The 25,851-nt window shown below is 41.6% G+C and overlaps 1 protein-coding gene across 1 annotated transcript in view; it reads left to right on the top strand.

The window, feature by feature from the left end:
- GALNTL5 (polypeptide N-acetylgalactosaminyltransferase like 5) overlaps window positions 1-25,851 on the top strand; it is a 73,026-nt gene that overhangs the window by 4,894 nt on the left and 42,281 nt on the right. The window contains exons 2-5 of the mRNA XM_027101462.1: window positions 527-827; window positions 7,815-7,935; window positions 15,220-15,386; window positions 18,272-18,394. Coding sequence (XP_026957263.1) covers window positions 530-827; window positions 7,815-7,935; window positions 15,220-15,386; window positions 18,272-18,394 — 709 coding nt within the window. The 5' untranslated portion in view covers window positions 527-529. The remainder of the gene's footprint in view (window positions 1-526; window positions 828-7,814; window positions 7,936-15,219; window positions 15,387-18,271; window positions 18,395-25,851) is intronic.

Here is a 25,851-nt window from a genome sequence, read left to right as displayed (position 1 = left end):
GCTTCACTGTGTGGGGGGCTTTTCTCTGGGGCCTGCAGAGATTGCAGAGTGGCTGTACCATTTCACAGTCCCATCAGGGGGGTCCGCACTTCTCACTGCCCACTTTCTTTCCACCATGGGATAGTGCATGTTTTTACATTTCTAACGGTCTGATTAGTGTCAAATCAGCTTTTTAAAACAGAGACCTGTGCCATCACTCCTAGATGCGTCGAGAAGGTGGAAGGGATGAGAAACCCTTCTTTCACATTGTTTGCTTTAGTTTGATCTCAGGAGTCTGGGTCAATGACTTTAAATGATAGTGTATGTTTTATAAGCACGTTATACATTTTCATGTTAAGAAATCTGATGAATATCAGTTTTAAGAGTTTTTTTAAAGGATACACTTTCTCGTATCAAAGTATATGATAAGCACTGATATCAAAATAATCCTGTTTTTAAAGCACTGTAAATTGAATTTAAGCCAAGTCGATGATCTCTAAACCATCAAAATAGCTAATACAGCTTCTCTTAAATCCTTCTGGTTTAGGAAATGTTAAAATGGACCTTCAAAAATGCTAGGTTTACAATGAGGAATGTTATAATTCAATGTTTACTCTACGGATCCTTGACACTTGGGATCTGGACAGCCATCTTTAGTATTTATTTTCACCATAATCCTGTGAAGAAGGAGGAGAAGAAGATCCAGGAGAAAGGAAATCCATTAATTTGGTCCCTTGGGAAGCAATTGCAAACTACACATGGCTCAGTGCAAATACCAAGACCTTATGTAAGAGTCAACAGGCCTAATGAAGATGAAACTACAGAACAGAAGTCATTTTTAAAATTAGGTAAGTATTTTGATTTCCTCTGTTATCCATTTTAAGGGGAAAATATACCATAAATTTAATAACTGGGAAGAGTGAGAGAATGTCCTTTTTTAGAGCAATTCAATTTTAAATTATGAAATATTTCTCATATATATTCATATATATCCATACACACACACACACACACACACACACACACACACAGAGAAAATAATAAAACAGGCTTGTATGTATTTACCACCTAAATTTAACAGTTTTTATGTAGTTTGCTGTATCTGTTTCAGATAGCTTTCTGTGTTTCAAAGAAATAAATTTTAATAGGTACAGTAAAAACTTCACCCCAATTCTTCCTCCTCCTTAGATATCTTCCTCATTTCTTTTATGTATTTTCTTTAAGAAAAATACAGTATGTCTTTTTAAAAATAAATAAATTTATTTATTTATTTAGGCTGCGTTGGGTCTTTGTTGCTTGTTGCTGCGCGCGGGCTTTCTCTAGTTGCGGCGAGTGGGGGCTACTCTTCGTTGCGGTGCGCAGGCTTCTCATTGCGGTGGCTTCTCTTGTTGCAGAGCACGAGCTCTAGGCACGCGGCCTTCAGTAGTTGTGCCACGTGGGCTCAGTAGTTGTGGCACGTGGGCTGCAGTAGTTGTGGCTCACGGGCTCTAGAGTGCAGGCTCAGTAGTTGTGGCACACGGGCTTAGTTGCTCTGCGGCATGTGGGATCTTCCCGGACCAGGGCTTGAACCCGTGTCCCCTGCATTGGCAGGTGGATTCTTAACCACTGCGCCACCAGGGAAGACCCATAGTATGTACTTTTAATATATTTGTAGCTATTCTGGAATGAATTGCAATGCCACTATGGGTATTAACATGTAAGTCTTTGTATAAGCATATTTTGTTTCTCTCAGGTAAATACCTAGGTATGGGATGGATGGGTCATATGGTAGCTGTATGCTTAACTGTAAAGAAAATGACAAACCGGTTTCCAAAGGAAGGCTGCCATTTTATATTTCCTTCAGCAGTGGATGAGAATTCCATTTTCTCCAGGTTTGGCCAACACTTGACATGGTCAGATTTTTAGATTTTAACCATTCTAATGGGTGAGTAATGGTATCATTGTGGCCTTAATGTGCATTTCCCCACAACTAAGGATTTTGAACACCTTTTCATGTGCTTAATGGCCCCACGTACATCTCCTTTTGTTAAGTGTCTCTCCAAGTCTTCTGTCCCTTTTTAAATTGGGATGTCTGTCTTCTGATTTCTAAGACTTTTAAAATATATTCTGGTATCAAATCCTTTGATTTGTGAGTTGCAAATATTTTGCACAAGTCTGTGCCTTGTCTTTTCATTCTCTCTTTTTTTTAATTAAGATATAATTGATATATATCACTGTATTCATTTTAGGTGTACAACACAATGATTTTTATATATGTATATATTGCAAAATGGTTACCACAATAAATTTAATTAACATACGTTATCACACATAGTTACCATTTTTTTTCTTGTGATGATAACTTTTTTCTTTTTTTTCTTTTTTTACTGTTAAATACAATTTATTCTTATATTCCAAGAGGAGAATGTTTTCTAATTTCTACAGTTGAAAACAAGATTATTTATAATCACATAATTCACCATTATTATTCATTACATTTTCTTTGGAAAGGATAAAAGTTATCTCAGTACTTCAAGAGGTAACTTAAGGTATACTCTCTTAGCAACTTGCAAGTATATAAAACAGTGTACTGACTAGAGTCACCATGCCGGGCATCTTCATTCTCCTCTGAGTGGTTTCATTCAAGAAGCAAGATTTTAAATTTCTGTGGTCAATTTATCACATTTTCTTGTGTGGTTTATGTTTTTTATGTTTTATCTAAGAAATCTTTGCCTACCTCAAGTTCACAAATATTTCCTTCTATCGTTTTATTTTTATAGAAATTTTAAAATTTTCGGTTTTACATTAACTCCGTTTTGAATTAATTTCTGTGATGCTGTGAGGTAAGGATCATAGTTCATTTTTCCATATGGATCCAACACCATTTGTCGAAAAACTTTCCTTTTGCCATCTTGGTCCCTTTATCAAAAATCAATTGGCCAGGGCTTCCCTGGTGGCACACCGGTTAAGAATCAGCCTGCCAATGCAGGGGATATACATTCGAACCCTGGTCCGGGAAGATCCCACATGCTGCGGAGCAATTAAGCCGTGTGCCACAGCGACTGCGCCTGCACTCTAGAGCCCGTGAGCCACAACTACTGCGCCTGCGTGCCACAACTACTGAAGCCCGTGCGCCTAGAGCCCATGCTCCGCAACAAGAGAAGCCACCGCAATGAGAAGTCCGCGCACCACAACCAGGAGTAGCCCCCGTTCACCCCAACTAGAGAAAGCCCACGCACAGCAAAGAAGACCCAATGCAGCCTAAAATAAATAAATTTATTTTTAAAAAATCAATTGGCCATTTTTGTTGGATCTGTTTCTGAACTCTATTCTCATTCTTTTTAGAAATTGTTTTGGTTACTCTAGGTCTTTTGCTTGTCCGTATATATTTTAGAAACAGCTTGTCAATTTCTACAAAAAAGTCTGCTGGTATTTTGAATGGAATTGCATTGAGTCTATAGATCAGTCTGGGGAGAATTAATATCTTAATAATGCTTTACCTGCATCCCACATATTTTAATATGTTGAATTTTCATTTTCATTCCATTCTATGTATTTTTATATTCCCTTTGAGACTTTCTTCTTGGATTATTTGGAAATAGATTGTTTAATTTCCAAGTGTTTTGAATAATGTTCTGTCTTTCTATAATTGACATCCAGTTTGATTCCGCCGTAGTCACAATATATACGCTATGATTCCGATTCTTTTAGGGGTTTTTTGAGGTTTGTTTTATGATCCAGGATATGGCCTATCTTGGTGAATGCTCCATGGATACTTTGAAAAAAATGTGTATTCCAGTATTGTTAGGGGAAGTGTTTTATGTATATGTAATCTCAGTCATATCCGGTTGGTTGATTGCATTGTTCAATTCTTATGTATCCTTGCTGAGTTTTTGGCTAGTAGTTCTGACAACTGCTAAGGGTGGGTGTTGAAGAGCTCAATTATAATCATGGGTCTGTCTGTTTCTCCTTTCAACCGTATGCGTTTTTGTTTCATGTATTTTGAGACTGTTTTTTGGTATGTTTCTATTTAGGATCATCATATATTACTGGTAAGCTGATCTTTTATCAGTATATACTGTCTCTCTTTGTCTCTAGTAATTTTCTTTGTTCTAAAGTCTATTTTATCTGATGTTAATGTAGTTAGTCCTGCTTTTAAAATTATTTGCAAGATGTATCTTTTTCTATCCTTTTACTTTCAATCCACCTACATCACATCGAGGGGAATTTCTTGTAGACAGCATATTGTTAGAACATTTTTTTTTTTTTTTTTTTTTTTTTGCGGTGCACGGGCCTCTCACTGTTGTGGCCTCTCCGGTTGCGGAGCACAGGCTCCGGACACGCAGGCTCAGCGGCCATGGCCCACGGGCGCAGCCACTCGGCGGCATGTGGGATCTTCCCAGACCAGGGCACGAACCCGTGTCCCGTGCATCGGCAGGCGGACTCTCAACCACTGCACCACCAGGGAAGCCCAGAACATATTTTTTAATGCACTCTGACAGTCTATGTCTTTAACTGATATATTTAGATCATTTGCATTTAATATAATTTTTCATACGTTAAGGTTTAAGTCAGCCATTTTATTATTTTTTTGTTTGCTTCTTCCATTTCTCATTCTTCTGTTCTCTTTTCTTACCTTATTGTGAGTTACCTGAACATGTTTCAGAATCCCATCTTGATTTACTTCCAGTATTCTTTTAATGTATTGCTTCGTGTAGCTCTGTTCGTGGTTGCTCTAAGTATTAACATGATACGTATGTAACTCACTGAGGTCTCCTTGAATCAATGTTTTGCCACTTCCAGGAAAGCGTAAAAAGCAAAGTCCATTAGCATCCTCCATTTTAAAATACGATTGTCTTCAGCATTTCCTCCGTGTACATGGAGCACCACATCAGATGGTGGTGTAGTGTCTGCTCCAATCACTGAATGAGACTTAAGAAACTCACGAGCACAGGCTAGTATATTTTTTACCCTTTTGGATGTTCTTTTTTCTTTTCTGAGGTTGCAACCCTTCATCTGCTATGATTTTCCTTTTTTTTGTTTACAGAACTTTCTTTTTCGATTCTCTGAGGGTGGGTTTGCTAGTCACAAATTCTTAGTGTTTCTTCATCTGAACGTATCTTTATTTTTCTCATGATTCCCGAAGGATATTTTTGCTGACCTAGGCTTTGCTGATGATAGTTCTTTCTGTTCAGCACTCGAAAATGTTTTCTCACTTCCTTCTGTCTTCCATGATTCAGACGAGAAATCCACAGACATTCAGATCTCTCCTCTGTGAGTACTGCCTCCTTTCCGTCTGCAGCTTTTGAGGGTTTTCTTTTGTCTGGAGTTTCCAGAAGCTTAATTATGATGTGGCATGGATTTCTTTGGTGTCTCCTACTTGGGAGTTTCCTCAGCCTCTTGAAGCTGTAGATGTCCATCTTTCACCAAATTCATGAACTTTTCTACTATTATTTTTTAAGAGTACTTTTTCATTCCTCACTCTCCTATCCTTCTGAGACTCCAATAATACGAATATTAGCTCTTTTGTTGTTAGCTCACAGGTCCCTGAGACTCTCTTCATTTTTTTTTTTTAGTCTATTTTCTCCATTGCTCAGAGTAGGTGGATTCTGTTATCACTATTCTACTTAATATTAAGCCCATCTAGCGAGTTTTTATTAGATTACTTTTAGTTTTATAATTTCCATTTGGTTCTTTTTTATAACTTCTATTTCTTTGCTGAGATTTCCTCTTTTTCTGTTTCTGAGCATTTTTATGATGGCTGCTTTAGGATCTGAGATCATTCTGACCTCTGATTCATCTTGGTATTGACATCTGTCAATTGTCTTTTCCTATTCAATTTGAGAGCTCCCTGGTTCTTTGTACGACAGATTTTTGATTGTATCCTGGGCATTTTGGAGATTGTGAAACTCTGGGTCCTGTTTAAGCTTCTTTGTTAGGCCGACCTCTGTTAAGATGCAGCACAAGGGCCAGGTGGGTGGGTATGTTTGCTTCCTGCTGGGCCTGCCGACTCCACCCTGGCAACGGTGGAGCGTGGGCACTGCCACGCTGTGGATGGTGGAGGGGACGTTCAGCAGCCCCATTGGGGAAATGGGGTGCTGACTTGCGTGACATTGTTGTCTCTGAGTTCAGCTCCCCAGTGGGCCTCCCTGATGCCAGGGTCAGGAGATGGGGTAAGCAGAGTATCAACTATCCTGCTTTGCACAACCTGCTGCCATTGAGGGTGGAGGTTCAGCTCTCCCCGGACCCCCATGGATATGAGGGGCAGTGGGTACATGGCGTAGTGACTAGCCTCACCTTGCACCACGTCGTTAAGCCTTGCTGCTGCCAGGTGGGACTGGAGGCTCAACACGCCACTGACAAGACACTACCTTAGGGAGAATCAGAGCACCACCTGCTTCTACCAGGCAGGCTTCTGGAAGACCAGCTCCCTGCTCAGCCCACCCACACCAGCCAGACAGGTAATCAGAACACTGCCTTCTTCTGCCGGGAAGGGGGATGGAAGGCTAGTTTATGCTCAGGGGAGAGGAGCACGGCCCGCCTTGTTCCCTTGGAGTAGAGGTGGATGCGCTCCTTGCTCTCCCCACTGGAGCCAACAGGGGGCGGTGTGGTTCTCCCGTTGGTGCTTGATTGGACTAGAGTGGGTGCTGCCAGAGGGTTTCTGTGGTTAGTTGTCCTTCTTCCTGGCCCTGTGGCTGGAGGAACAGGCTTATCCTGGCGCTTGTTTTGTCTGTGCCCATTAGTGGTTCCACCTGCAGCCTTCGACAGCCCCCTGTCTGGGATTTACGGGAGGCAACAAAGAAATCAGGAGCCCACCGTGTCCTTGCCCCGTCCTGGGGCTCCCAGGCAACCTGCCTCCTTACACTCGCCTTTCAGAGCCAAGGAGTTTTTAGGTGTAAGACAGAGGACCGAGGGGAAATGGGGTCACTTTTTGATGGGAATCCTCTTTATATCCAGTATAGAATTTATACCAGTTTTGGAAAACACCCTTTGGGCATTGGAAAAGAAAGATTATTCTCTCAAAAACAAAGCACAACCTAAAATCTACTAAGGAAACTTAACTAATTACGTTATTCAAGTTTCTAACTTTTTGTCTGATTCAGAGTTGTTCTGAAAAACTTCCATTACCGTTCGTTTGTGGCAACATATATTGATATTTCGAACAATTTTTCTTTAAGTATTTTGTTGCAGCGTTATTTGATGTCTACAAGCTCATTACTATTAAACCTTTACTGTGACTTATTGTGAGTATAAAATGACTTTCTGGATTGTTCTTCCCGTGAATTCTATGCTTTAAAAATGATTTTGACTCCTGTAGTCTTTGACTGTTCTCTCACTTTTAACCATGTTAGTTCATCTTTATCATTTATGGTTACATTTCGTTTTTTATTACCATCTAAGAATTTTTATCTTTTAACGGGAAATCTATGCCAACTTCATTTATTACTATGACTGATAGGTTTGGGTTGTCCTCTGTCATCTTGTATTATTCTCTCAAACAGAGTTTTGGGAGAGGGGCATCAGCTCCCATTCTCCCACCTTCCCTAGATCCCTCAGTTAATATAATTTCACACGACAGTTGCAAATCATGATGGGACCAAGGAGGCTGAGCACTTCCTTCTCTGGAGAAACTGAATGACTCTAGAGTAGCTTGTTGTTCATACTTTGCCAAGGAATCTGCTTTGATTTCTGTGAATACTTTGATTTTAACCTTGTCATCTGGGAGTAGTTTCGGTTCCAGGGAAACTACTCTGACATGTTATAAAAGGAGTGAATTCAGGATATAGTTGTTATTGTCCTTTATCCACGTGATGGTAGTAAACCTATACTTATGTGACTACTACCTTTTCTTGCAGGTAAGGATTTTAAGTATTTGGACCCAGAACTTATTCATGGATATTCAAAATATGGATTTAATTCCATTATCAGTAAAAACTTGGGCAACTACAGAGATGTGCCAGACACCAGGAATAAAATGTATGTTCCTCCTGATATATTTTTTTTACATATTACATAGTTTCAGATATACAACATAATGATTTGATATTTGTATATGTTGCAAAATGATCATCACAGTAAGTCTAGTTAACATCGGTCCCTATACATAGATATAAAAAAGATTTTTTTCTTGTGATGAGAACTTTTAAGATCTTTCTTAGTAACTTTCAAATATGCAATACAGTATTATTAACTACAGTCACCATGCTACACATTGCATCCCTGTGACATTTATTTTATAACTGGAAGTTTGTACCTTTTGACCTCCTTCACCCGTTTCACCCACTCCCTGCCTCTGGTGACCACCAATCTGTTCTCTGTATCTTGAACTTGTTTGTTTTTTTTTTTTTTTGCGGGGGGGGCGGATTGTGTTTTGTTTGTTTGAGATTCTACGTGTAAGTGAGAGCATATGGTATTTGTCTTTCTCTGACTTGTTTCACTAGCATAATGCCCTCAAGATCCATCCATGTTATTGCAAATGGCAAGATTTCCTCCTTTTTTATGGCTGAATTATATATATAGATATAGATGTAGACATATAACATATAGTATAGCTATATAGATATATATTACCTTTTCTTTATTCATCCACCCATGGACACTTAGGTTGCTCCCATGTCTTGGCTTGTAAATAATGCTGTAATGAACATGGGGGTGCATGTATCTTTTTGAGTTAGTGCTTTTGTTTTCTTCAGGTAAATACCCAGAATTGGAATTGCTGGGTCATATGGCAGTTCTATTTTTAATTTTTTGAGGAACTTCCATACTGGTTTTCCATAGTGGCTGCACCAATTTACATTCCTACCAAAGGCACACAAGGGTTCCCTTTTCTCCACATCCTCACCAACTCTTGTTACTTCTTGTCTTTTTTTTTTTTTTTTTGCGGTACGCGGGCCTCTCACTGCTGTGGCCTCTCCCGTTGCGGAGCACAGGCTCCGGACGTGCAGGCTCAGTGGCCATGGCTCACGGGCCCAGCCGCTCCGCGGCATGTGGGATCTTCCCCGGACCAGGGTACGAACCCATGTCCCCTGCATCAGCAAGCGGACTCCCAACCACTGCGCCACCGGGGAAGCCCCTTCTTGTCTTTTTGATAAGAGCCATTCAAACAGGTGTGAAGTGATATTTTATTGTGGTTTTGATTTGCATTTCCCTGATGATTAGTGATGCTGAGCATCTTTTCATGTGCCTGTTGCCCATCTGTATGTCTTCTTTGGAAAACAATGTCTATTCAGATCCTCTGCCCATTTTTTAATCAGATTGGTTTGTTTTTTTCAATATTGAGTTGTATGAGTTCTTTACATATGTTAGGTATTAACCCCTTATCAGATATATGATTTGCAAATATTTTCTCCCATTCAGTAGGTTGCCTTTTCATCTTGTTGAAGGTTTCCTTTGCTGTGCAGAAGCTTTATAGTTTGATGTAGTCCCACTTATTTATTTTTGCTTTTGTTGCCTTTGCTTTTGGTGTCAGATCCAAATAAATCAAGACTGACGTTAAGGAGCTTACTGCCTATCTTTTCTTCCAGGAGTTTTATGGTTTTAGGTCTTATATTTGTTTAATTCATTTCTAGTTAAGTTGAGGGTATGGTGTAAGATAGAGGTCCAGTTTCATTTTTTTGCATGCAGCTGTTCAGTTTTTCCAACACCATTTATTAAAGAGACTGTTATTTCCCCATCATATATTCTTGGCTCCTGTGTCGTAAATTAATTGACCATATATGTGTGGGTTTATTTCTGGGCTTTCTACTCTGCTCCATTGATCTATGTGTCTTTTTATGCCAGTACCATACTGTTTTTTTTTTGTTTTTTTGTTTTTTTTTTTTCATACTGTTTTTATTACAATAGCTTTGTAATATAGTTTGAAATCAGGGAGCGTGAGTCCTCCAGCTTTGTTCTTCTTTCTCAAGATTGCTTTGGCTATTTGGGGTCTTTCGTAATTCCACACAAATTCTAGGATTGTTTGTTCTATTTCTGTGAAAAATGCCATTGTAATTTTGATAGGGATTGCATTGAACCTATAGATTGCTTTAGGAAATATGGACTTTTTTTTTTGCGGTACACGGGCCTCTCACTGTTGTGGCCTCTCCCACTGCGGAGCACAGGCTCCGGACGCGCAGGCTTAGCGGCCATGGCTCACGGGCCCAGCTGCTCCGCGGCATGTGGGATCCTCCCAGACTGGGGCACGAACCTGTGCCCCCTGCATCAGCAGGTGGACTCTCAACCACTGCACCACTAGGGAAGCCCTCCATTTCAGCTTTGCCTTACTTTAAAATTCATATTATTATTTTCACTGAACTAGAGAAATACTTGATACAAATCTTTGAATAATAGGTTTTTTGTTGATTGGTTTTCCAATTACATTTATTTCTCAACTTTTAAATTTTGAAATAATTTCAGACTTACAAAATTGTTGCAAAAATATTTCATAGAATTCCTGCCTAGCATTTTCTTAGATTCCCCAAATGTTAACATCGTCCATACCCTCAGAACCAGAACAATAAACAAAACCAGCAAATTAATAATACAATACCATTAGCGAATGTACAGACGGTATTCAAATTTTTACACTTAACCCATTAGCGTCCTCTTTCTGGAAGGATCTAACCCAGGACTACAGACTGTGTGCAGGGTTCCTGTCCCCTAAGTTTCCTTTCATCTGAAACTGTTCCTAAGTCTTTATCTTCCACGACTGTGACAGTTGTAGAGCTCTAACCATTTATTTTGTAGAATGCTCCTCAATTTGAGTTTGATGTTTCCTTGTGATCAAATCCGGGTCATGCATTTTTGATAGGAATACCATGGAAGGAATGTCATATCCTTCTCAGCACATTGTATTAAAAGGCACACGATGTCTCTTTGTCCCATTACTGGTGAAGTGACTTGTGGTGAAGTTAATTTGATCACTTGATTAAAACGACTGTCAGATTTTCTGCACAGTAAAATTACCATTTATCCTCTTGTAATTAATAAAGGTGCAGATTTCTTTTAAATGTTAATTGTGAAAAACCTGGAAAATATAAAAAAGCATAAAAAGGGAAACTAAAAACACACATAATCCTAGGGATTTTTCTTCTGTCTTAATGCATAAGGTGTCACCTAACTATTTTCCCCCCACTTGACACAGAGAGATCATCACTGTCAGGATATTAGTGTATATCCTTCCAGAATTTATAGACACATACACATATTTATAAGTAGACAGTAAGCATACAATATAATCATATCATTTTAATGAAAATGGGCTTTACTTTTTATATTTTATAATGTGTTTTTTTTTAACTTAACAACATATCGTGGAGAACTTTTTCAAAGCATTACACATAAAATTTGCCTCATTCATTTTAACACTTGAGAGCAGTTATCCATTGTATAAATATACAGTTTCCCCATTAATAGAAATCCTGGTTGTTTTTAATTTTTCAACTTCTCAAAAATGATGTAATAAACACTCTTGTACACATATTTTTAGCCCTCATGTTAGTATATATGGAGTAAAGATTTCTGGAATGAGGTTGCTCAGCCATAGGCTCATTTTTCTTCTCTAGAATTTTATATAAATAAAATTTACGCAGCATAATTATTTTGAAATTTAGCCATGTTGTCGCAAGGAGCTCCTTTTTATTGCTGAGTAGCGCTCTACGGATGTGCTACAATTTGTTTATCCATTCATCTGTTGATAGGACAGATTGTTTCCGGTTTTTGTCTATTACAAATAAAGTTGGTATGAATATTCTTAAGACAAGTTTTGCATAACAGATGTTCTTTTTTCTCTTATGTAAATATTTTGCAAGTGGAATGGCTAGATCTTAGGGTGTATGTTTAATTTTTAAAGAAACCGCCGTTTCCCTAAAGTAGTTTTACTATCTTACATTCCCATCAGCAATGAATGAGATTTCCAATTCCTCCACATCTTTGCCAACACTTGGTATGGCCAGTATTTTGAATTTTAGCCATTCTAATAGATGTGTAGTCGGATCTCATTGTGCTTTAATTGGCATTTTCGTGATGTCTAATGATGTTGAGATCTATTTATGTGTTTATTTGCTATCTGTGTATCTTCTTTATTGAAGTTAAATTTTGCCCATTTTAAAATTGGATTGTTTTCTTATTATTGAGTTTTGAGAATTTTTTAGTATATTTTGGTATAAGATCTTTATCATATTGATGATTACACGTATTTTTTCCTAGTCTATGGCTTGTTTTTTCATTCTCTTAACAGTGCCTTTGGAAAAGCAGAAGTTTTTAATTTTGATGGAGTTCAATTGTTTAATTTTATTCTTTTTTTTTTTTTTTTTTTGCGGTACGCGGGCCTCTCACTGCTGTGGCCTCTCCCGTTGGAGAGCACAGGCTCTGGACGCGCAGGCTCAGCGGCCATGGCTCACGGGCCCAGCCACTCTGTGGTATGTGGGATCTTCCAGGACTGGGGCCCGAACCCGTGTCCCCTGCATCGGCAGGCGGACTCTCAACCACTGCCCCACCAGGGAAGCCCTATTCTATTTTTAAATTTACTTTTGCCTAGCCCAAGATCACAAAGATTTCTCTATTGGATTTTCTTTGTAGATGGGCATGACCTATGCACTTTTACTTCTTCCTTTCTAGTCTGCGTGCTTTTCTTTTTCTTATTGCACTGGCTAAAACCTCTAATATAACGTTGAACAGAAGAGGTGAAATTGGGCAGCCTTGCTGTGCTCTTGCTCTTAACACTCAGCTTTTCATCAGTGAGTATGATGTTATCTTTAGGCTTTTCATAGATGTTCTTTTTCAGGTTTAGGAAGTTCCCTTCTATTCCTGGTTTGCTGAGAATTGTTTCACCAGGCGGCTGTTGAATTGTGTCACATCCTTTTCTGTGTATTGAGATGTGTGTATCTTTAGTTTGTGAAGATGGTAAATTATGTTGATTTTCTAGTGTTAAACAGAGGTTATATTTATGGGCTATTCCCCACTTGGTCATGATGCATTATCCTTTTTATATATTATTGAATTTGATTTGCTGAAATTTTGTTTGGAATTTTATATCAGTGTTCGTGAGGGCTATGAATTTGTATTTGTCCTGACTGCCCTTGTCTGGTTTTGTTTTAGAGTAATGTTGGCCTCGTAGAATGAATTGTGAATTATTCTTTTAGCATTTAATTTTTTTTATTTTTGGCTTCATTGGGTCTTCGTTGCTGCACGTGGGCTTTCTCTAGTTGCGGTGAGCAGGGGCTACTCTTCGTTGTGGTGCGCAGGCTTCTCATTGCTGTGGCTTCTTTTGTTGCGGAGCACGGGCTCTAGGTGCGCGGGCTTCAGTAGTTGTGGCCCGCGGGCTCAGTAGTTGTGGCTCACAGGCTCTAGAGCACAGGCTTGGTAGTTGTGGCGTGCGGGCTTAGTTGCTCTGCGGCATGTGGGATCTTCCCGGACCAGGGCTTGAGCCCATGTCCCCTGCATTGGCAGGCAGATTCTCAACAACTGTGCCACCAGGGAAGCCCCTATCAATTAATTTTAGAGAAACCCATACACGTGAGGCTTCTCTTAGGGGTGTAACCACGTCTGACGTGGTTTCAGCCTCCTTCAATATCATTGTCCTGTTCCTCCGAAGGGACTCAGTTTATAGCTTTCTGAAAATGATATACCCAGGACTAAATGTAATCCTAGAGATTGATCTGAGTAGCCTGAGTTCACCCTGGACCACCGTCTCTCTCTAGTTGGAGGCATCCTCTCTCTCTCTGTGTCTCATCTACTTGCTCTTTGGTCACACAGTGATCCTACTGGAATGCAAGCCTTTTAATCCTATCTGTTTCTGTGAGGCGACATTTTCCCACCTGACGTTTTAGGTCACGGGCAGCCCACAGCACTCGCCCCCTCTTCCCATCCTCTCAGGTCTTTTCTTCGTTCTGTCATCTCATATTCTCATTCCTTGAAGCACGAGTCCATTTCCACCCGGTAAGCATGCCTTCTATATCTTCATCTACTCTTGGATAAAAAGTTAACCAGCACAAGGTCTTCTTCTTCCAAGGTGACATCAATCCATAAATATCCTGAAAGTCTGTCCAGGATCCCTGTGGGGCTGCCTGCCCAGCACGTCCTTCCCTGGGGTTTCCTACCCACTACCCCCTTTTCACATGGTGGCAGTGCGTAGAGTGACTTTCTATTTTGACCCCACTATCTGGCCATGATGGGCACCTAAGCCAAACTGAGCCAGTGAATCCTGTCCTGTGAATTTTGGGGAAGGGGGAAGTCTTAGCAGTTTCTCCTTGGATGCTGGACTGTAGGACACGCTGACGTCAGCCGCATTTCCCACTCTGTGGAGTAAAGGAGGGAAAACAAGCCAGGTTGCAGAGAGAGAATAAGAGTCATGTAATGAGCCTTGTAGAATACTGACTGCAAGGCACTGACCTGAGCATTTTACATATATTAATTCATTGAAACTTCACAACCTATGAGGTAGGTTGATGTAGTTATTGTTATCATTTTAATTATTCCCAGATGTAAAGACAAGAACAGAAATGGAGCATGTCCAGGTGGCTTTCAAACCTCTGGTTAGAATTGCTCTTGGAGGCTCCAGGTTCCTGCCTGTTGGCTAGGTCCTGTGGGACATTTGGGTCCTTTTACAGTGAATCTCTTTCTTACGCTTAAGCTAGTTCCAGTGGGTTTGTCATTTACAACCAAAATATTTCAAAACACAACCAAATAATATAGCAATCCAAACAATACTTAACAGCTAAAAACTAATATGACTAGAATTCAGGGTCTATTCTTCTCTCAGGGGCACAAAAAAATAGTAAAACATTTTTTGTCAAAGCCTTGGAAGAAATCTAATTACACCATATCCGTTACATTTCTTTGTTGCAATAGACTACACAAATGTAAGAACAGCACATAGGTTTTCTTTGAAGATAGAACAGTAAAGTTAATTTGAACCTTTCAGTGCGTATAAGCTTATTAATTCGTTTTTATGATAGAAACCAAAATATAGGAATAATTTGTGTTTATACTATGTTCAAAACAGAACTAATATTATCAAAGCAGAGTCTCAGGAAAAAGCAATTATTACTGGCATTAAGAAGGGAGGAATGATTTAGAAAATATTAGAACAACATAAAACGTTTAAAGAAATTTTTGTATCTTAATTTTTGTATTTTAAATGTACTGTCACCTTACTATCATAATCATTGATTAAAGGAATAAAGAGGAAAAAATATGAATAAAGAAAGGTGTTTGAATGAGTCCTCAAAACATCTAAGGCTTTTAGATGAATCGTTTTCTTCCTCTTGCTTATGCCTGCAGGTGTCATAAAAAACGGTACCCATCCAACCTACCTACTGCCAGCATTGTGATTTGTTTCCACAATGAAGAATTTAATGCCTTGTTTCGGACAGTGTCCAGTGTCATGACTCTCACTCCACAGCATATCCTTGAAGAAATTATTTTGGTAGATGACATGAGTGAATTTGGTAAGACAGGACGCTAATCGTCTATCTAACCTACTTTGAAGGCAGTGCTATCTCTGTGGCACTTGAGTTATTTTATACAAAGAACATTTTTCGGTGGGTTCTGAGGCAGGCACTTTGATGCACTCATGGCGATGTGAGAGCTGGTCCTGGTCCTTATGGAGTTGGGCTAATGGAATGGTTAGTGTTTCCATGAGACAAATGTAGGGGCAAGCTGGTCTTTAAAGGTCACACATGACGTTCAAGAAATGATATCTAGCAAACTATTACATATAGGATAGATAAACAACAAGGTCCTACTGTATAGCACAGAAAACTATGTTCAATATCCTGTGATAAATCCTAATGGAAAAGAATATGTATACGTATAACTGAATCACTTTGCTGTACAGTAGAAATTAACACAACATTGTAAATCAACTGTACTTCAATAAAGTAATTTTTTTAAAAAAAGTGCTCTCTGAACTGAGGTCTGAAGGCTGAGTTGGGCTTATATCGATGGAGAGGAAGGAAAAAGTATTTTAGGCAGAGGAAATGGCATTATAAAGGCCCAGAGGCAAGAGAAAACATAGTGAGTTTGGAATAGTTGTGTATTTGATGTAGATTATGTGTGAGTATAGTGTTAGGAGGGAGGGAGTAGGCCTGAAACCAGAAACGTAAAAAGGCAGCCCCTCTTGAAGGCATTGTTTGAATTTTATTTGGAGAAAAAGGGGAACGATTCCAAGGCTTAATGCAGGGAAATGACACAATCCAGGTACTTTACATGAAAGAATTCTAATCACGCCAACTACACTGAATGGCTTATTCCTCCATGTTCACTGGTTTTAAGGAACTGTGACACTAGAAGAAAATCTGATTAACTCCATTTAGCATCTGAGATTAGCTGTCTATTTTACAACTTAGTTACAAACTTCAGGCAAGCCAGGAGGGCCCAGATTAAGGATAAGTTCTTTGAAGTCTGCAGGTTCCCTGTGAGGTGCATTTCTCATGGAAGCAATGTATCTGTATTGGATAAGTTTTCTACCTAACAGTTTACCTAATCCACCGTGAATCTGACCCACTATGGGCCGGGACAGAAAAAGAGGAGGAGAAACAGGAGGAAGAGGAACAGGCAGAGGAAGGAAAGAAGGTGTCCCGGGAGGTTCACCTCGGAGAAATAACTGTAGACGCGTCAACTCAAAAGTGAAAGGGAACTCAAGCTAATGTCAGCTACATTTAGGAGTTCCACTCATTGGCCAGGCACTGTCACGTATGACATTATTTGTGTGAGAGCCACGCAGATCAGAGGGGTCCAGTACTGTTTATTTCTGGTCTTGTGCCTAGGAGGGGATGTGGAGGGACGGCCAGCTTCCTTATTTGACCGGTACCCTGAGCAACACATCTGGCCACGTGTGGGGCAGGAAGGCCCCAGTAAAGCCATGAGCAGGGAGCCGGGTGGGATCTTTGCTGGACTGTGGAGTTCTAACTTCTCACCCAGAAGGACAAGGATCCTGCCATGGAGATGCAATTCCAGGATGACCAGGGAACCTCCCACAGCCTTTCAGATCTGTGCCAGGAGTTCAGAGACATACCTGGTTCCTCAGATGTTCTTTAGGCATCAGAGGACTCACTGCTGATGGCTGAGGGATGGTTGGACTGCTGGACCGGACACTCTGCTTCTCCTCCTGGATCCACGGTCACCTGGTTGGTGGTCATTTCACCCACCCCACCAAGGAGCTTAGTCTTGGACCCACACAGAACCTTAAACAGGAAATGGGGTGTTTTGTGTCCTGATGAAGCTCAGGATTGATGTACCCCTGCTTTAATCCACAACGATTTCATGTGGGCCTTAGGAGAACTTTCTTCAACTGTAGCTAGTCTTTTCTAGCTCATAGCAGTTGGTACTGCTGATGGAGTTCCTCAGCTTGGGATAGCAGGGGTCAGGGGCCCAGACACCTGCCCCCATTGAGTTACACGAGAGGCATGTCCAGAGCTGACCTGCTACTGTCCACCTTTCTCATAGTCCTGGTACCTCTCGACTACAAGCCAACAACATGACCATCTTCTGAAGGACCCAAACCCTCCACTTCATGTCAGCAATGACAACTGCCAGAACGGCCTTATTTACTCCTAGGTCTGCCGCACAGAGTTCCTCTGGGTCCCGGGTGTTGGGAGGGGTTTGCAGACATCTGAGCTGAGACACTGCCCCTACCCTGCAAGCAAAGCTGTGCGGCCTGCAGTCTGCCTCTGAGCAGGGCCCTGGCACTCTTCTTAAAGACAAGGAAAGAGATCCCTCCTCCTGACGAGACTACAGCGAACCTGCTTCTGTTGCGCCCCAGCCTCCTGATCCAGATTCCTAGGACTTAGGAGTTTAAACCTCTGAGGCATCTGTATCCATCTCACCAGAGACTTCATATTAACCTCCAAGTATTGAGTGACCGTTAGGTACCAGGCTCTGTGCTCGGTCGTGGATTTCTTCCTCTCACTGCAGACCTGCAAGGAATATGGTACGTCTGCCTTCTCACAGATGAGGAAACTGAGACTCGAGTGGTGTGATAACCTCCCTGGGAATTATTACAGAGTTAAGAGCACGATTATTAATAATAAAGTCAAATTGCCCCAAAGAGTCATAACTCATGCTTTTTCTGTTAAAATTTTAATAGTGATTTATTAAAATAGAGGTATTTCACTAGAAACACAGAAGGATGTCTGCAGTTGATTTCGATGCTGAATCCCTTTTTGTTCACGTTTTGTTCACATTTTATGCATGTTCGTCTGATAAAATTTTCTTTTAAGGTTAGAACATTTATGGAATAGCATAGTTTTTAGGAATCAATCAAAATTGTGGGAAATTGGTTTAATTTCTGTACTTATAGTTTACAATTGTCAAGTGTTGACTTTTTTTCCAGATGATTTGAAAGAGAAACTGGACTATCACCTGGAAATTTTTCGGGGAAAGATTAAATTAATAAGAAACAAAAAGAGAGAGGGACTGATTCGAGCAAGGCTGATTGGAGCATCACGTGCTTCAGGTATGAACATGTCGTTGGGAACATGACCCTGTGTCTGCGTCACAGAGATCTTCCTGTGTGTATGGAAATCATCCTCGTGGAGACCCTCCACGTCTCCATATATTTCAGCCATATGAGTCTTTAATCTTCTTTTGACTCTGAAAAGATTCTGCTTCAAAACGTTAATTCGTTATTTCAAATAGAGGATATTCTTTTGCAGGGGTCATAATGTCAGCCTCCTGTCGCAGGATGAGTTCCCCCAGGTACAAACTCTGGGATGGAGTTTTAAATACATGCAGGGAACCCACTGGGGCGCTCTTGGGAACCACGTAAGGGGAGCGGAAAGCAAGACTTTATGGGGAGAGTGGGGCTGTGATGCAGCTGTCGACCATGGGGAACTCTGAAGCTAGGAGGGTGTCAGTTCAGGGCCTCTGGCAAGCAGAGGCCAAGACGAAATGGGAGGCGTGTTTACGGAGAAATGTCTGTGAAGGATAAAGGGGAGAGGGAAAAGCGTGGACCAGAAGCTTCTGGCCTGACACCTGTGGAAAGAGGCAGGGAAAGAAAGGAAAGGAAAACTGCAAGCCCTTCAGTCTGCTGCGTGGCTCCCAGAAAGGCTCCCAGGGGCTGGTGGGGAGCCCCAGGGCAAAGACCGCCCATTGGAGGAGTCCTGCATGGGTGCCCCAGTGGCCCAGCTCTTGTTCATCCCCCGCCTGCCCCCCCCCCCCCGCAGTGTGCTTAGTGATTGGCTGGGAGCCCTGGGAGGGCAGGCCTTGGTGTGTATACTGCAGAAGATCCCAAAGCCTTGGAAGCTGTCAGCCCCACTCCCCCTGGCAGGTTCTCTTGAAGGGAGGTCTGAGCAGCACACTCAGGAGCGGTGCAGAGAGGTCCCACCTGGCCCAGGTAAGGGGACCAGACAGGGACGAGGACACCCTCTGCCCCCCAGGGAGGGGGCGTCGCTTTGGACCAGGCAGCCACATCCTCGCCAAGGGCAGCTCCTGGGGAGTGGACTGAGTCCCGAGGGGAATCCGAGCATTCTGACTTTCAAGCTTCCTGGAAACCCGAATGATCAGAGGGTTGTTTGCAGAATATTAAACTAGGACAAAAGGCGATGGGTAATGTTTAAGGGTCTTTCCTCAGGCCATGTGGCGGTCTGAGGACATGTTTCTGTTCTTTAGCAAGGCTATTTCCTTATTGAGTAGAAGGCCAAATAAAAGCAAGATCTGATTCTTTTTTTCTATGTTGGCCTGATTGAGACCTTCTCTCATTTAACTACACAGATAATACGTATTAATTGTCCAAAACGCAACATAAACCACTAAAACTGCATGGCATGTATCTTTTCAGAACTTTGGTTTTATGCATTAATATACATATGTGTGTATGTATGTACACACGTGCACACATACACACATGCACACATAGATGTGAGGATTTTTAAATATATGGAATCGTACTATCTCTCTTGTTCTGAGACTTACTCTTTTAATTTCAATTTAATGTTTTGGAACTTTTCCCATGACGATACTTGAGACTTACCTCAATGTTTTTTTTACTGCATTGTATGGTATTCCATATGGATTCCATAACGGATTGCCATAATTTGTTTAGCCATTTGTCATTTGGTGATCTTTACTTTTTACTATTGCTCAAAAGAAAAGTTGTACGGGCAATTCTTGTACATATACCTTTGTGGGAATGAATGCTTATGCCTCTGGGATAAATTGCTAAAAGTGGAACTGCTGGGCAAAAGGGAATTCTTACTTTATTTTTTTTTTTTTAATTTTTTTTTTTATTTTTTGCGATACGCGGGCCTCTCACCGCTGCGGCCTCTCCCCTTGCGGAGCACAGGCTCCGGACACGCAGGCTCAGCGGCCATGGCTCACGGGCCCAGCCGCTCCGCGGCATGTGGGATCTTTCCGGACCGGGGCATGAACCCGTGTCCCCTGCATCGGCAGGCGGACTCGCAACCACTGCGCCACCAGGGAAGCCCGGAATTCTTACTTTAAATTCTGATGGATGCTGCCAAATTGTCCTTCAAAAGACGGTACCAGTTCACAGTTCCATCCCAGGGTGTAAGAGGGCCCTCTCCCTGAGCCTAGCCGACACTGGATTATTTGTTACCAATCATTCTAGTGTTTGCCAAATTTGGTCAAAAAACGGTATCCTTTATTTTCTTGGCATTTCCTCGATTACTAGCAGCATGGAGTGTTTTTTCATATTTTTGTAGATTTTTTTATAGATTTTTCTGTGAATTTGGTCTGTTCCTATCCTTTGTCAATTGTTCGATTGGGTTGTCCGTTTGTTACTGATTCGGAGGTGCCTTTATGATAACGAATCCTGTATTATATACACCGAGAATATCAGTCCCCAGTCTGTGGCTGACCTTCCCATCTTTGTGGATAGTGTCTTAGGTTGAACGGAAGTTCACCAAAAAACCCACTTCCTCTTGGTGGACACAGAGCTACCCTGGGCTTTCCTGACTTCCTTTCAGTAGGAATGGCCTTGTGACTATATTTCAACCACATTTCCTGACCAAGGCTTGTAGGAAGTTGGTTTATCTGCCTCCACACTTTATTCCCCCTTCTGGCTGACTAGGGTGGAGCTGACTGCAGTGACTTTGAAGGGCATGGGTTGAAGATGGAAGAGATCCCATCAGCTTGTGTTCCTGAGTGACCCCATGGAGGAGAGCTTCCCCTCAATCAGGAACCTGCCTTGGACTACTAAATGAGTAGAAATAAACTTTGACTGCATTTGAGCCATTACAAATTTTGGAGTTTTATTATTACTAGCAACTAGCTTTAACTTAATAAAACAATCAGGACTTCCCTGGTGGCACAGTGGTTAAGAATCTGCCTGCCAATGCAGCGAACACAGGTTCGAGCCCTGGTCCAGGAAGATCCCACATTCCACGGAGCAACTAAGCCCATGCGCCACAACTACTGAAGCCCACGTGCCTAGAGCCCGTGCTCCACAACAAGAGAAGGCACTGCAATGAGAAGCCCGGACACCTCAACGAAGAGTAGCCCCCGCTCGCCGCAACTAGAGAAAGCCCTCGTGCAGCAACGAAGACACAATGCAGGCAAAAAAGAAAATCAGATTTATCAATATTTTTCTTTATGATTTTTGTGTCTTGTTTAAGAGATTCTTCCTTATTCCATGATCATGACGATATTCTACATTTTTTTAAATTTTGCTTTTTTACGTTATATTATTAATCTACCTAGAATTGATTGTTCTGGGAATGGTGTAAGGTAAGAATCTAACGTCATTTATCCTTTATGGCTAACCAGTTATCTCCATGCCATTCATTAAATAGTGCAGTCTTTCTTCATAGATTACAGTGCTACTTTTATCACTTACATCTGTATATTCCTGCATTAATTCTGGCTTCTCTCTTCTCTCTATTATTGTATTTGTGTATTTCTAAGGCTAATCACACCTTCTCTTGATTAGGATAGCTTGATAAGACGTTTTTATAACTTGTAGGTCAAATATTTCCATGTCATTCTGCAAAATCGTCTTAACTTAGGATCATCCCATTAAGTTCCACAAAAAATCTATTGAGATTTTCACTGGAATTGCGTGGAGTTTATAGATTAAAATGGGAGAGAATTTATATCTTTTTATTGATGTCTTCCCATTCATGGACATTTATTCAGATCTACTCTTACATTCTTTCAATAATGTTTTGTCATTTTCTCCATAGATACCATGTGCAAAGATTTATTCCTGTTTATCTTGGTTTCTTGTGTTTTTTAAATTGTGATTTGGGATCTTCCTGTTGCATTTTCTAATTACTGGTATATAGGAATGAGATACTTAAAAAAAATTTTTTTTTTAACATTTGGCTGCAATGGGTCTTCGTTGCTGCACGCAGGCTTTCTCTAGCTGCAGCGAGCGGGGGCTATTCTTCATTGCGGTGCGCAGGCTTCTCATCGCGGTGGCTTCTCTTGTTCCAGAGCACGGCCTCTAGGTGCACGGGCTTCAGTAGTTGTGGCACGCAGGCTCAGTAGTTGTGGCGCGCGGGCTCTAGAGCGCAGGCTCAGTAGTTGTGGCACACGGGCTTAGTTGCTCCTCGGCATGTGGGATCTTCCTGGACCAGGGCTCAAACCCGTGTCCCCTGCATTGGCAGGTGGATTCTTAACCACTGCGCCACCAGGGAAGTCCCTCTCTTGAATTTTCTGTCAACTGAAAATAGACAATTTTCCCTCTTCCTCTCTAACATTGAATTGAAGTGGAGATAGTAGGTCATCCTTTCCTTATTCCCAACTTTAATGGGAACAATTCTAAATTTTCACTTAAATATTGTATTTACCGATGTTAGTTTCCTGGGGCTGCCATAACAAAGTACCACAAACCAGCTGGTTTAAAATAAGAGAAATTTACTGCCTCGCAATTCTTGAGGCCAGAAGTCCAAAATCAAGGTGTCAGCAGGGCCGCGGTCTCTCTGAAAGCTGTAGGGGAGGGTCCTTCCTTGCTTCTCCCAGCTTTCGGTGGTGGCCGTCAATCGCTGGCTTGCAGCAGCATCCCTCCAGTCCCTGTCCCCTTGGCCACATGGCCTTCTCCCTGTGTGACTAAGGACACCAGTCATACTGGATTAAGCACCCACCCTACTCTAGTAGTACCTCATCTTAACTAATTACATCTGCAACACCCTATTTCTAAATAAAATCACATTCAGAGACACTAGGGGTTCAGACTTGAATATGTCTTTTGGGGAGGACATAATTCAACCCGTAACACTGCCATAGAGTTGTGGTTTTTTAAGGAGAAGAAGTCTTATTAATTTTTTAGTTTAGAAATTTTCAAACCCACAGAGCACTTCTATACCCTCATCTAGATTCATTAGATGTTAATATCTTACAACACCCACTCCTTTTATACATAATCTCACTTCCTCTCCATCCCTTCCCCCCCCACACACACACAGCATCTATGTTCAAAATTAAGAGAGGCTTAGAATTTTCTTTTTTTTTTTGGTACTGTTTTCTTACATTGATACTTTGCTTTATTAGGCTCATAGAATGAACTGTATGGTTTTTCCTCTTTTTCTTTTTTCTGAATATCTACATAAGACAGATTATGTAGATATTTGGAAAATTACATAAAATGGGCCTATAAACTATCCAGGCACTGGTATCATTTTTGGTTTCCTCTGTAATCCGGGTATTTTTTAAAGTGAATTTTAAAGTTTCCAAACGTAAGGGATTTTTTAAAAAACATTTATTTTATTTATTTGGCTGCATCGGGTCTTAGTTGCAGCACGCAGGATCTTCGTTGTGCATGTGGGGTTTTTAGTTGCGGCATGTGGAATCTCTTTTAGTTGCAGCATGTGGGATCTAGTTCCCTGACCAGGGGTCAAACCTGGGCCCCCTGCATTGGGAGCGCAGAGTCTTAGCCTCTGGACTACCAGGAAGTCCCCAAACATAAGGGATTTTTCTAAATTGTCTTTTAATTGCTGATTACTAGCTTAAGTGTATCATGGTTAGAATTTCTGGTCTGTTGTTTTGTTGCCATCTCCTTTGTGTCTTAAAGCTGGGTCAGAGTTTCAAAACATCTATGTGTATTTGAAAAGAATAAATTTTCTCTTTTTGGCTGTAGGTTTTATATATATCTAATTTTGTTGGTCAAATACACTGTATTCTTATTCATCTAATTTGACTTGACATAAATAGTAATTTTGTCAGTGCTTGCTATATCTATCAGTCTATATTTGCTGCCCCCCACCCCCTGCCCTGTGATGTAGGCTGCCTAGGCTAGGCTTTGCGCCCGGATTAGAAACTGTGCGATCCTGGGATGTGGGCAGGTCAGGCAAGAGCTGGTGACCCGTCATTCATTATTCATGTATGCACTCCTCCAATCAAGGATTTATCTAGCGCCTCCTATGTGCTGTCCGTGAACATCTATTCCTTTTTAAAAATTTTTATCAACTCTATTGAGATACAATTTACATAAAATAACGTGTACCCATTGAACATGGGTAATCGGTTTTCATACGATGCTAACGTGTACTTGCAGGTTTAGAGTTGTGTTAGCTTCCCGAGGAGCTGATAGTCGCATTCTCATGACGTCACTCTATTTCTTGTAGAGGCTTCCGATTCGTTCCCCGCTATTGCTCTGACCTCATCACTTATTCACCTCCCCTTCGCCCTACCCCAGCGGCACTGACCTTCTTGCTGCTCCTCAAACATACCGACTATACTTCTATCTCAGAGGCTTTGCATGTGATTCTCCCCCGCTGGAATGTTGTTCTTCCAGACACCTGCTTGACTTCACTTCGTTCAGTTCTCTGTAAACACATGTCGCCTTCTCAGAGAGGCCTTGAGAAATCACCCTGTACAAAACAGCAAGCCCCGGGCTTCCCTGGTGGCGCAGTGGTTGAGAGTCCGCCTGCCGACGCATGGGACGCGGGTTCGTGCCCCGGTCCGGGAAGATCCCACATGCCGCGGAGCGGCTGGGCCCGTGAGCCATGGCTGCTGAGCCTGCGTGTCCGGAGCCTGTGCTCCGCAACGGGAGAGGCCACAACAGTGAGAGGCCCGCGTACCGCACACACACACAAAAAAATTACAGCAAGCCCCTATTCCTCTCTGTCATCCTTCCTCTGATGGATTTTTTTTTTGTAATATTCATGGCTACATGTCTACTCAACTGTGTGGGTGCTGCTGCCCACGTGATGACTGAAGTTGCCCTTAAATTGCAGTAGCTGAGACTTCCCTGGCGGTCCAGTGGTTAAGACTCCACGCTTCCACTGCAAGGGGCACGGGTTTGATCCCTGGTCGGGGAACTAAGATCCCACAAGCCATGGGGCAGCATAAACAAATAAGTAAATAAATAAATTGCAGTAGCTGAGACAGCTGTGATGAGCCGTGTGCTGTGCCCTCGGGCAGGAAGGAAAATGACAGCAACTGGGGGCATAATTCCATCAGGGAGAATTAGAAGGTGAGGGTTTTGCAAAGTGGAGACAAGGTGAGAAAGAATCTATAATCAGATGGCCTGAATCTAAAGGAAAGGGGACTTTGTTTTTTTGCGTGGGAGCAGAAATGTTATGGTTCAGAGGCAGCCATAAGTAGCTGGGAAATGCCGATGTTGCCCTGGACCCAAGGATTCATGCAGTCAGGGAGGAAAAGGAGGAACTTTCTATCAGGAATGTTGCTGGGGAAATAGCATCTTCTAGGGAGAGTCTGGGCTTACATAAGGCAGGAAGGTCTGTAGGAAAATTTTGTGGGAAAAAAAATTAGTGTAGGGAAATTCACTTTAAATAAGAGAACTGTGGAAAGGGTAAAAGGGTAGTCCACAGTGGAAGAAGAAGTTTGGGGGAATAAATACAGGGCAATCTGGGGGTGAGAATGGAGTATCTTCTACTGAATTGGCCTGGATGGTCAGCAAGCCGCCAAGATGGCAGAGATGGGGTGTAGATTTCAACTGCGGTCCTGAAAGCAAAAGGTTAACAAAATCTAACACGCCGTTGAGAGCTTGCA

The sequence above is a fragment of the Aethalodelphis obliquidens genome, unplaced genomic scaffold, assembly GCF_003676395.1.
Source record: "Aethalodelphis obliquidens isolate GAN/ISIS:26980383/991018 unplaced genomic scaffold, ASM367639v1 scaffold5, whole genome shotgun sequence".
Lineage (NCBI taxonomy): Eukaryota > Metazoa > Chordata > Mammalia > Artiodactyla > Delphinidae > Aethalodelphis > Aethalodelphis obliquidens.
This window is presented reverse-complemented; position numbering and strand designations above follow the sequence as displayed.